Source organism: Notothenia rossii (genome assembly GCF_949606895.1).
Source record: "Notothenia rossii genome assembly, chromosome: 12".
Classification (NCBI taxonomy): domain Eukaryota; kingdom Metazoa; phylum Chordata; class Actinopteri; order Perciformes; family Nototheniidae; genus Notothenia; species Notothenia rossii.
The window spans coordinates 19,391,909-19,403,916 of NC_136911.1; the positions used below are offsets into that span (position 1 = coordinate 19,391,909).

The following is a 12,008-nucleotide window of genomic DNA, read 5'->3' on the forward strand; positions in this document are numbered from 1 at the left end:
TTACACATCGGAAAAGGAGTGGGAAGAAGTATACACGTATTTAACCCCACCCCTTCTCCCAAAAAATTAATTAACAGTTTTGTTTTCTTTTAACAAAATATACATCTAAATGTAAAGGTGATATCATTATTACTAAAATATATATATTTATGTGTTGTATGTCAAATTTGATAAGACAAATATAAAAGACTATCTTTTTACATACAAAATACATGAGACTCAATACTCGCTTGTTGTACTTTTGCGGGCATCCAATTCGCTAGGGGGCGATGTTGCAAAACAACTAGAAGTCTATCTACTTGTCTGTATCTACTAGTCTGTATCTGCCGCCTCTGACGCTGCAGCTTCATACTATTGCATACATTGCATGCATGGTTTCATCTGCGCACGAGGGTCATTTCATGCGCGTGTAAAAGCACATTTTCCGTTTGTGAGTAGCTTGTTTTGCGCGCTAGAATATTGACCCAAATCTGACTCCATAGTCTCTGCTCGCGGGGGTTTAATCTGCGCGCGAGGGTCATTTCATGCGCGTGTAAAAGCACATTTTCCGCTCGTGAGTAGCTTGTTTTACGCGCTAGAATATTGACACGAATCTGAAAACATATCTACCTTTAACATAAAGTATTGTAGGTTTTCTGTATTTGTGTGATGTAACGCCCCTACAGTTTCAATTGACTTACATACACATTGCTGAAGTAAAAAAGTTGACATATTTCTTATGATGAGCCTACATTATGTTCGTCCTGCTTACAGCCCATCTCATTGAGCTAACAGCTAATTAGCTAAAGGTGGCTAGCAGTTAGCGTTACATTAGCAACAGGCAGAGCTTTCTCTGTCAATCACAATTAAATCCCACAAGTTACAGAATGTTGCTGAAATTAATCATAAGCCTTCAAAAAATATAATTCAAACATATTTCTACCCAAATAATGTAAGGGGTAATTAGGAAATATGTTTTTGTTATGGTTTAGGATTTATAAAAAAATTAATGTTTTTATTTGTGCTGTTTCATCTTTCTATCCTTAAGTGTGGCCTACATGTTGAGTTCATACATTAGATTAGAATATATCAACTCTCTGTCAAGGGAAATCATAACTGCAGTATGTTTCATCTACAGAGACATGTCTGTTTATGTCGTTCTATAAGATATATGTGCCTCCTCAGGCTTTATGTGATACACACAGCATATCAGACATCCTACCACCTCATACTGTAAATCCCCCAGGGAGCCAATCACACTGAAGCTTTTCACATTTACCCATAATGCAGGCGTCATGAAGATGGAACGGCAGCAGGACGAAGGAGTCTACAAGATATGAGCTCTGTCCATCTCCTCGTTGAAACTGACAAATCAGAAGGGAAATCATGTGTTGCGCTTCAGTGCTGAAACTTTCCTCATCCCATCTGGCCTCCCTCACCACACACACTGTTAGCTTCAGAGAGCCTCTCCTCTCCGTTTGCCAGAAATCACTTTAAAAGGGTTGTTTCAAATTACAAAAGCTTTTTTCGTCCGTCTCTGTTTCAAACAATGCACAAAAGCGAGCCTTTATTCTCTTTGAAGGCTGTGCATTGTGTGGGCTTTCGGTGCAGATCTCTCCATGGAGGATGAGGAGAAAGCAAAAGCAATCTGAGAGGCAAAGCCAGCAATAGTGGGCCCTGTTGTGAGACCCTGGAAATCACACACACTCATCGTATCCCACGTGAGCTGACGGAAACATACACTCTCAGTCATGGTGTTTACCTCCCCTGCAGCCAGAAAAGCTATTATTGCTGCACATGTCATTACATGTGTCCTTTGAAACAATTTCAGTAAAATTGGTTTCATTACCTGATCTGAAAGGCCTGCTGAACACTGTATACACTCTAATGGTCTGGCCCACAATTCATTATTTATTCAACACATTTGTGTATTTTTTTCCCCTTCGGGTGCAACATTACATAATGTATTACCAGTCAATAATGGGGTTCACAGTCGCCTCAACACAATACTATGACTAATGTCCTTTTTGACTATTAATTCAATAGTGCACAAACCTTTGTTTTCACACTAAGAACCAGTTATAGCTGACGTTATCAGAAACAGGACTAAGAGTCATTGCAGGCTGTATTCAGCCACAGCTGCACCTTAATGTCAGCATGCACATTTTTTTACAATGAAAGCACACTGAGGTTTAGCAGGTGCAATCCTCACTATTTTATCCATGCACACGTTCCATAAGTGTTTTGGCTTCACCAAAAAAATCTCCCAAATTCAGTAGCAGAAGGGGTTATTTTTCCAAATTCCCAACTTCTGACCTCCGAGCATTCCAGCACACATTATACAAACAAAGCTGAAGTAGACTTTTAAAATATATGTGAATTTGATCAGGATTATGCCGTTAGTTACCGTCAACAGTTAAGCTACCAGCATCACTAAGAGAAGCTGTAGGTTAGAGGCTATAACATCTGTTATCAAAATGCCACAGCTTTGAAACCACCAGAGACCCACCATGAGACCACCAGTGACTCATGATGAAACACATTAATGTTGACTGAAAGTTAGATAACACTGTCAGTTAAAAGGTCTTATGCAAATAAGAGATCACAGTGGCATGTTAATAATGAATCACAAAATGAAAACTGTCAGATGTTCTTTTCGGAGAGGAAATTGGTTTGTTCTAATTGACCAAAAGGAAGATGTGTCTTTAGGGAAATATATGATCAGGTTGCTCCAAATAACATTTAAATCTGACTTTTGTATAAATCATTTCTATTTAAATGCATTCCAAATTCCCTGTAATAATCCATGGTCCATTTCCTTAAGTTAACGTGTAGAAAATAAATAAATAATTTTTCAATAGTTTATCACCTGATGGATTCTTTTTACAATTACAATATATTGTGGAAAATAGTTCCATCTAGTGGACAAATTAGGTTACTACATCTCATACCCCAACACATTGATGAAGCAGGTGGAAAAATTGAAATATACAATTAGTATCAAAAATCTGTGTTTATTTAAATCGTAATAAATAGTGAACATTGTGATTTATAATAGAATTCATTCAAGTGGGAATAATTTAAGTGACATTTTCTTTTAAAGCGAGTTTCTCACTTTGTTGAATTGTGCTCTCGTGCAAATCAGCATCTTGTGTCTTTTCTACAATTTCCTGTGGAGAGAAAAACAAAATGTTATGCATTTCATTTGTGCATAATTGAAACGGCAACTTGAATAAAGCGTGCTCGTGCAATCTTTATGGGGTTATGAGGCATGACAATCTATATTAATGGAAGACAAAATGGTGTATATTACTCTACTGGAAGGATAAAGGCTTCTCAGACAGAGCAGATAATAAAATACTCAGAAAAAAGAAGTGGATCTGCTAAATGCCATTTAGTGCAGTTGTTCATGCTCTCCCGCTCAAGATAAATGCCAAAAACTAACCTTGTGATTGTGATTTCTTGTGTTTATTAAAATATGGTGATCTGGCTTCATTCTTGAAGCGATCAATGTCAGCGTTTGGCAGCACTGCTTTCCATGCCTTATCTGTCAAATAAGAAGTCGTACAGTTACAGAGAAAAGTGAGTACTATGACAACATGTGAAGGGTTAACCTTCCTGAGGTAAAATGCATTTGCTTACCAGTTGGCCCCCTATGCGTTGGGTACATCTGATCCATTATCCTCCATTTGTCCTGGAGGGAAACCGGCATTGCACAGTTCTCATCCATTTCCTGGATGGCGTTGCCGTGGGGACAGTGGTGCAGCCTCTCCCACGCAGCAAACTGGTCCTGCGGCTCATTGCACACACAGTTCTTCTCCTTCAGGTTTGGGTCCATCACTGTAGGACCTTTCTCAACATTTTGCTTTGAAGCCAGCGGCCTCTTGAGATCGTTGAGCTTCCTGGGAGGAGCCGGCCTCCAGTTTGAGCCGAAGCGAAATGAGTCGTTCTCAAAAGACTCTCCCTCACTGTAGTGTCCATGATGAGGGCCACAGACATCAAGACCAGAACCTTTTCTTATCAGCTGTTTCATGGGTTGAGATTTACAGGATTCACATGTTGGCAGGAGTGAATCATTCCACTGTTGGAAAAGAGCAGCTTTTCTTTTGAAGGTGTGACCATCGGGTCCTGGAGCAGCCGACGTGCTGGTCCTGCTCTTCACTACACATCTTGAGCAAAGTCGCTCCCTCTTGGACGCATAAGGAGTAAATGCTTTCTCATTGAACTTGCTGTTAAGGCAGCATTCATTGTCAGAGAGGCTTCTTCGGTCCACCTTCCCTTTGGGTTTGAACCGTTCTTTTGACTTGCGAACAGTAGGTTGTTCTTTGTAGACTAGGTCTAGTTTTCTTCTTCTGCTAGGCAAATCTAACCCTTGGCTGCTCAGAGGTCTGTCCCGTTTCTTCGGAGGTTGAGGGATTTTGACACAATAGTCGACATTATCAAAGTCAGCAAGCCAGCTGGTAGAGGGGAGGTAGGCAGGCAATGACTCGAATGAAGTATCCTGGTGATCATGAGCATTAATTTCTCGTCTAGGTTTGATGTTATCTGCCTTAAGAGGGGAATTGTCCAACAACTTTGCTGTGCGAGTGATAGGGTCTTCTTCTGTGGCAGGAATATTCTTCATAGTCCACATCTCATCCCCAGGATCCTCCACAGTGGGGTACATTTCCTCCTCTTCATCCTCTGCCAGAGGAGGCATCTCCATCTCAGGGGCGACCTCTTCTGCAGCAGCCTTCTCCCTGATGGTCAGCAGGTCGGCTGAAGGCACTTCAGCTTCAAAAGCCAAGGTTTCATCAGGAGACTCTGCACGGCCATTTTGGATTAGAGAGTCAGGTGAGGGAATCAAAGTGTCCTCTGTTGACCATACAGTGGATTCCATCTTCCACAGCTCATCCAGGTACTTTGGGTTTAAGGGCAGGTGAGTGGCTTTGAAGTGGAAGTTATTAGACGGCGTACTCTGATCGCTGTCACTGCTCGAGTCAGAGTCTGTCCGGTCCCTGGACTCCGGAGCAGGCATTTTATCACTGCTCCTAGGCGTACCGACTAATAGGGTGTCAGGACACACTTGGAGAGCCTGCTCCGACTGGTTTGCAGGAAGGTGTTGTCCCTCGTTCTGCAGCACACGGCCCTGGAGGATGGAGCTACTACACTGGACCAAGTCTTCGGAAAAGTTGTGGGATACCTGTGCAGTCTCACGAGAGTGCAGGAGTTGTAGTCCTACCGGCGTGGTGCAGCATTCAATCCTCACCTCCTCCGTCTGAATCACAAAGCCCCCATTTGGTGGCGTCCTGGTGGTGGTGGTAGAGGGTACCTTGTCCTTAGGCTCCTGGGAATAATCCCTCTTCTGCACAGCCGCGGCTGGTGGAGGCGGCTGCTGCTTGATGGGTACACCTGTTCTGCTGTCGCTGCTGCGGGCTGGGGGGCCGCTGGAGGGCTCAGTGGTGCTGGATCCTGGTGTGCTGGTCCTCTGGGTTGCAGACAAAGGCTCAGTCTGAACCTCAGAGCTGGTCATTTCTCTGGTCTGGCTGTTGTGCTGGTAGCGGAACCTACGGGAGTGGTAGGCCATGGTCTGGTAGTACTGAGGGTTGAGCATGCGTCGGTAGTCCACCAAATGGAGGTTGGTATGGGGTAAGACAAAGGTAGGTGGCTCCACAAAAGGATTTGGCTGATAGTGGGGCATCACTGGCATGCTGTAACCTTAATGGCAGAAGAAAAGTAGTATCATTAGTCCACAAGCACACTACTAAGCAGTTAATCTGAACCAAAAATGCACTGCATATGCTAACAGGCTAGTGTCTAGCAGGTTGAATGATTACCTTGTTCACATTCTTAGTATGCTTTTATGTATTTAGCTATTAAAAGGATGACCTTGCAGACATTCAACCATGTTTGAATTTAAAATGTGGGCCTTTAAAACAATATTAAGAGGGGAGAGTCATTCGGTATGTGGGTTTTTAGTCATTGATGATGGCACTAGTGTAAAGATATTCATAGCAGTACATAATACTTGAGACAATTTAATCAAATTCAAACTCTTGGTGGCATCTTGCCTGGGAAACAAATGTCTCTACAAAGTTTGTCTGCATGTATTCCATGACAAAACAAAGAAAAGATTTGAGTAAAAACTACAGGAGGACATTATTTGAAGGCACTTCAATTAATTGTGCTCTACAACATTGGCTTTTAAAGCGTTGTTTTTTGCTCCATAGCACACAGCATAAATTAAGTCTTTTCAGGGAGAATTGCACAACCAAATCAATGAGTTGCACCAACATAGTTTGTGTGAATTGACTTACCTAAACCAGGGTAGCCATAGTATGGGTTGTAGGGCAAAGGCATGGGCACAGGTACAGGCCACTGCATGCTCTGCATAGGCATGTATGGCTGCGCAGGCTGGACGTAGAAGAAAGGTTTGTGGTGGTGCTGCTTCTCAGGACGTGGAGCTCCTGAAGGCCCCGGAGCCGGCTGATGGGGGCCCTGGGCCTGTCGAGCGCCATATGGTGGGTCAGGCCCTCGAGGGCCAAGACCGTAAGATTGTCGGTAGGTAGCTGTGGCTGCGGCCATTTCTGACAAAGACACAAGAAGCAAGGTCAAATAATTTAACTTGTTTGTTCTCTCTCTGCAAACGTGTGACAAAATAGCAGATACTTTCAGTGTACTTTATGACAAAAAACATACTTACTTAACAAATGTCAAAAATGAAGATCACCATTGACAAACCAACACAGCTTTCAAAGAATGTTTCAAATCAAAGGTGTGGACTAATTCAGTTCAAATGCTGCACTGATTGGCTGGATTTTTGTTCCAGGTGACACTTGTCAAATTAGAGTTTGAGGACCTTCTTCCTAAGCCAATAAAAAGGTGTCTTTCCCAGGGATTCCCTCCCACTGTGGTGGAGATGTGTGGGAGGGAAGAGGAGGCGAGAAGCTGATTGGCTTTAATTAACACACCTGCAGCTTGTCAGAATCATGGCACAGGTTGCAGATATGTTGCTCAAAGTGGTTCCCAACCTGGGGGGCGCCAAAGCTTCCTGATTTAAAGTTGTGTAAGATAGCCTTCATTCCTGTAAATACAAATAAATAAAGTTGTTTGTTTTTTAAATGTCGATCATTATATATATATTACTATTATGCAAGTATGATTGTTTAAAATAAGAAATAATATAAACGGGACATTTTAATAAAAAATCCTAAAAATAACAAGGTAAGGAAATAATCTGCTCAAAAAGCATAAATGACCTGATTTACACAAACTGCCTGCAAGATCACTGTTTGGGTAAATGTACAGCTTATTTGTTGATCTGTATTGTTGCTGCATATTATATGAAATATGTCACTTTAGTTTTACAGTTTATTCAATGAAAGAAAAAGCATCCAATTGTGTTGGGATGCATTGCTTTACACCGTCTTAATGAGACTTGTTGTCTTGTCTTATTGCAGGTGAACAGACAAAAACAAGCATTTATATTCTCTAAAATGCAAATCCCACATTCACACAAGCTGTTGAGAAGCAGGCTTGACCCCTAAAGAGCCAATTAGTGAGATTTTAGCCTGGAGCATGTATTATCCATGAAGAATAAACACACTGCATGAGACCAGTTTGTTTACTAGCAAGTGATTTTAAGTATTAACATGTTTGTGTGGGAATCTGGTTGGTTTGCTTTTAGGTTAAACAAAAAAAAAGAGAAAGGTTTTTTTGTATGTTAAATGAAATAATGATCTAACCATAATAATTAGTCTGGCCATTCACAAGAACAGTTGTTGCTATTTGCTTCAGGTTTCTGTCAACATAGAACTGTAATAGTTTTTTTTGGATGCAATTACTTTGAATAACTGATGAATTCTTTGGTCCATTATGTCAGAAAATAAGGGAAAGTCCCCATAGAACCTCCATAATGTTCCCCAACTGCAAGGAAGTGAAACAGAAACTATCCACAGAGGTTACAGAAACAGTTAACACAAAACATAATAGTCTCCATGCATAATGTGAACCATTGCAACATGTAAAATGATTAAAGACACATTTTAAATAATGACAATACTTTTATTGGACTGGCCCCAAACTGTGGCACACCATCATGTGCAACACGACCCTCAGCCCATGAGACGTTTGTGAAATCCATAAATCATGAATAGTGCAAGACAGTGTCACTACAGAAACTTTATACATTTTCTTAACTTGTATCTAAACAAAAACAGGCGTGCAGTGCATTTTACCTGGTGCTCTAAATATTTTTAAACGTATTATTCTTGACAATTACACCTTTAAGGGGGACCTGGGGAGGAAAGGAAACATTTTGTTAAGACGTATTTTTAACAAAACAGAAGTCTGAACATATTGCATTTCACCTACAGTTCAACACACTTTGGGTATATTAGCATCTTGGTTCTCCTTTCATCGCAGAGCCTGACAAAGAGAGAACACAAATTAAATTTCATGCAAAGAAATGAGACAGTGTTAACAATGTTATTATATTAACCTCTCTCCCAGTGTAATGGGGGTGGCTCGTCGTCATCGTTATCCTCGTCTCTTGGCCTGTGGTACATCACTTTCCGCTGAGTACTCGTGTCTGTCCAGTGGATAGGAGCAGAACATAAAACCAGGAGAGAATTCAATTTGAAGATTTCATTCATGCTTAGAGAAGAAGCATGTGTTGTATCTATGAATTTAAGAAACAGCAATGACAACAAGGAAACACCTCAGAGCCCAGAGGTTTGAGTCGAGCCTTTTTTTTGTAAGTCAATTTTTTTACAGTGAGTGTAAACTAAAGAGATTTCAAATGCTTCCCGCAAAACTTCGAACAATACTTCACCAGGTGGATCTGATTTTAAATGTGTTTTGTTCAGGGTTCATAAACTTTTTCACAAATGATTTTCAATGACCTTTACCTAATTTTCCATGACCAAAAAGAGTACTCTTTCTCAGCGGTACCACTGAAAATGGTTTATTTGAACATGGAACAGGAAAATAAGGTCTGAAACATGTTGTGCTTATCTAAAACAAATCCAATAGTAGGCTTACTAGCTTCTACACGCTAAAGCAACTCAAATCTCTCACCAGCAAAACACCTCGTCAACCATTTTACGTTTCATTACGATACAGTATTTATTATCATTATAGTATTACTATTTCGGAGATAAAACATAAATTATATTTTATGCAACTTTAGTTACATTTCCATGACTTTTCCAAAACTTTGGGGAAAATATTGTTTTCCATAACTTTTCCAGGGCCTGGAATTAGCATTTTGAATTTCCATGACTTTTCCAGGTTTTTAATGACCGTAAGAACCCTGTTTGTTATATTTAGAGCTGCAAAATGATTGACGGAGAATGAGCTTGAGCTCGTATTGTCTGCAGGGTATTTGAGTGATTTCAACCTTGTCGTTGCATGGCGGCTGCTTGTCTCCGCCTGGGAATCAAATCACCGTCTCCCCACCTGCCCGGGTCTGCCATGGCCAAATCTTCTCTGCAGGGTCCGTCTATAAAAAAGGGTTAACTTATTCAGTGCATATTTCAAACATGGTTACATCATTTGACAAAAAAGGCAACTTACCCAGACATGTTGTGCACTGCAGCTCACTAGCAGTCATGTCTCCGGCCTCATCAGGTGGCTCCTGCACACTGACACCATGATGTCCCTCCTGGGTCATTGGATCTGAGGGATCTTTGTATTGGCCTCTTTTATACCAGTGTTTTGCGGCATGTCTCAGTGGGACAGACGGGGGCTTTTTGGGTGCAGAATGCTTCCTCACAACCACTCTGATGGGCTTCTCGCAGCCTCTCTCAAACATTTCGTCCTCAGAGTCTCCGCCCTCATCCCTGTATATCTTGGAGCTGCGGACTTTATTCCTGGCTACTCCTTTAGCGAGGCTTTTCCCACAGCAGGCGCACATGAACCTCTTCGATCCAGGCAGCCAAACTTCTTCCACTTCTTTAGCAGCTTGCGGAGACCCACTTAGAACCTCTGCAAGCCTCCTGCCTGTATACACATGTTTGGGGAAAAGATCTGCTTCATCCAGATCCGTGGAGAACATCTCATCTCTGGAGGAGAGCTCGTCCAAAGATGCACTGAGAACGCTCATCCGCTCATGGGTGGACGGCATGGACAGGTAGTTGTAGTAGTAGGGAGCAGTACGGGGGGAGAGGGAGGTGGCTGGAGCATCTCCGGGGGTCTGAACACTGTCAAAAGGCAGCTTGAGGATCTGGTAGCTCTGATAACTTTTGTGATGTTCAGCCTTTGAGACTTTGTCAACACTTCTAGCATCTTTGAGTGCCTGCTGACTGAAGGTAAAAGAGGAAGATGGAAGGATTGGATCCACTCTATGTTTTGGGAACTCTTTAGCGTCACATTTGGGAACACTTGCATTGGTTGCTGAGATATCTGACTGGACATCTGCAACCTCTGCAGGGAAGAAGTGTTCATCTGTTGCTGGCTGCTTCAACTCAGGATAGTCTTCGTGAATAGAGGAGCTATCGAGAGGCAACTCCCCTTCAAATCCTTCTGACCAGCATCCCGCGGGGCTCAGGCCATCTAAGCTCCGTCGGCTGGACTCGCTGTCGTACACCGCTGTGGTGGAGTCACTGAAGGTCACAGCTGGAGACTCTGAATGGCTGTCATCACGCAGCGAGGCCAGGTTTGGACTCTGCTCTCCACTTTTCTTTTTTTCACCTGGAGAAAAAATTCCAGAGCAGTGTGAGGTGACTCCCGAGTCGAGCTCTTTCTCAGCGCCATGCAGCTCAGTGGCTCGCATTTGATCCAGGCATTGAATGAGTTTGGTTATGGGGTCGGTTTGAGCCTCTGAACAGGCCATTTCACGGCGCTCGTAAGGCTGTGGCTGCTGGTGGTGGTACTGCTGCTGGTACTGGTGCTGGTGGCGAGGCATGTCATGCCAAGGAGGAGCCTGGAAGCGGGGCTCAAACATTCGCCTGTAATCCATTGGATATAGCGGGGACTGTGGGTATACAAACCCAGGATACTGCATGTACTGGTATGGCTGCATGCAGGGACGACCATAGTTTAGACCTGGGAAATAAAAAGATGCATTTAAGTGCAATACTGATGACTGACAGTAGTGGAGAGGAGAATATTAAGCACGGTGTGGACTCAAGTCACACATTTGATGACTTTAGAGTCAAACACAATTAAGACAAAAACCGGACAAGAACACCAGTGACTCCTTTTGAGTTGAAAATACTTGATAACTTCCTTCCTCTAAAGACCAAATATTTAAAAGTATGTTATTTATGGAGCCCACTATTTTAAACTTATTTCCCCATATCTTAGTGCTTTGTCAAGAATGAAGATTCAATGGCTATGATATCATAGGCACACTAGCTACAGTGCAGTTTTTGGCAGAGAAAAATCACAGGTTTATCCAAGAATGCAACATAATAGACAGAGAAAACCGAATAGTGCAAGGGAAAGTGGTGCAAAAAAAAGAAATGCAGGAAAATAAACTTCTGGTGACAGCAGGAAAAAAAAAAATGATGAAATCGGTTGATACCTCCAGGTAAGCCATACTGACTGTATGGGTTATTGGCCGTCTGCCACTGCTGGTACATGTACTGTGGTTGAGAAGGCGGCTGGACATAGAAGAAAGGTCTGGAATGTTGTATTCTTTGTTGTCCGTTCCCATGTGTGTGTGGTTGTTTGCTTCCATCTACAGGAAGCAGCCGTTAAACAGTTAGATAATATTGTTTTCAAGCAAGTACTGCCTGCACATTGGGGTTAATAAAATACGGTTAAAGTTGATATGCAAGAAGGAATCTTTACCGTCCATTTTCTTTCACGTGCTAGCTCAACCTGTTAGAAATAAAACACTGCAGAGGAATGAAAACAACCAAATAAATATCCCCTGGCTTCGAAAAATGAAAGTTCCGTTTAACAGTCAATTTTTCGACAAACAAGCAGAAGTAGAAACGCTTTTTCGCCCAGGTCCACATAACGTTCTGCTTACACAAAACGAGGTCTCACTGCTAATTAGTAATATAGGAAACACCTGCTGCTGCTAGCTAGCAAATTAGCTT

The 12,008-nt window shown here is 42.2% G+C and overlaps 2 protein-coding genes across 3 annotated transcripts; both read right to left on the reverse strand.

The window, feature by feature from the left end:
* Positions 1 to 2,973: 2,973 nt before the first annotated feature.
* On the reverse strand, positions 2,974 to 6,821 carry LOC307026740 (uncharacterized protein). The gene is made up of 5 exons (XM_079662363.1): positions 6,662 to 6,821; positions 6,276 to 6,545; positions 3,622 to 5,676; positions 3,425 to 3,526; positions 2,974 to 3,149 (listed from the first exon to the last, which is right to left on the reverse strand). The coding sequence occupies exons 2-5, from the start codon at positions 6,541 to 6,543 to the stop codon at positions 3,121 to 3,123; spliced, it is 2,454 nt and encodes an 817-aa protein (XP_079518489.1). The 5' UTR covers positions 6,544 to 6,545; positions 6,662 to 6,821; the 3' UTR covers positions 2,974 to 3,120.
* Positions 6,822 to 8,008: 1,187 nt separating this feature from the next.
* LOC307026741 (bucky ball-like) lies at positions 8,009 to 11,950 on the reverse strand. 2 transcript variants are annotated; one of them, XM_079662365.1, is made up of 7 exons: positions 11,755 to 11,950; positions 11,486 to 11,641; positions 9,535 to 11,004; positions 9,359 to 9,460; positions 8,459 to 8,548; positions 8,344 to 8,385; positions 8,009 to 8,254 (listed from the first exon to the last, which is right to left on the reverse strand). In XM_079662365.1, the coding sequence occupies exons 1-6, from the start codon at positions 11,759 to 11,761 to the stop codon at positions 8,354 to 8,356; spliced, it is 1,857 nt and encodes a 618-aa protein (XP_079518491.1). In that variant the 5' UTR covers positions 11,762 to 11,950; the 3' UTR covers positions 8,009 to 8,254; positions 8,344 to 8,353. The 2 variants fall into 2 exon arrangements, with proteins under 2 accessions (XP_079518491.1, XP_079518490.1); XM_079662364.1 differs by having other exon boundaries at positions 8,332 to 8,385.
* Between the last annotated feature and the right edge of the window lie 58 nt (positions 11,951 to 12,008).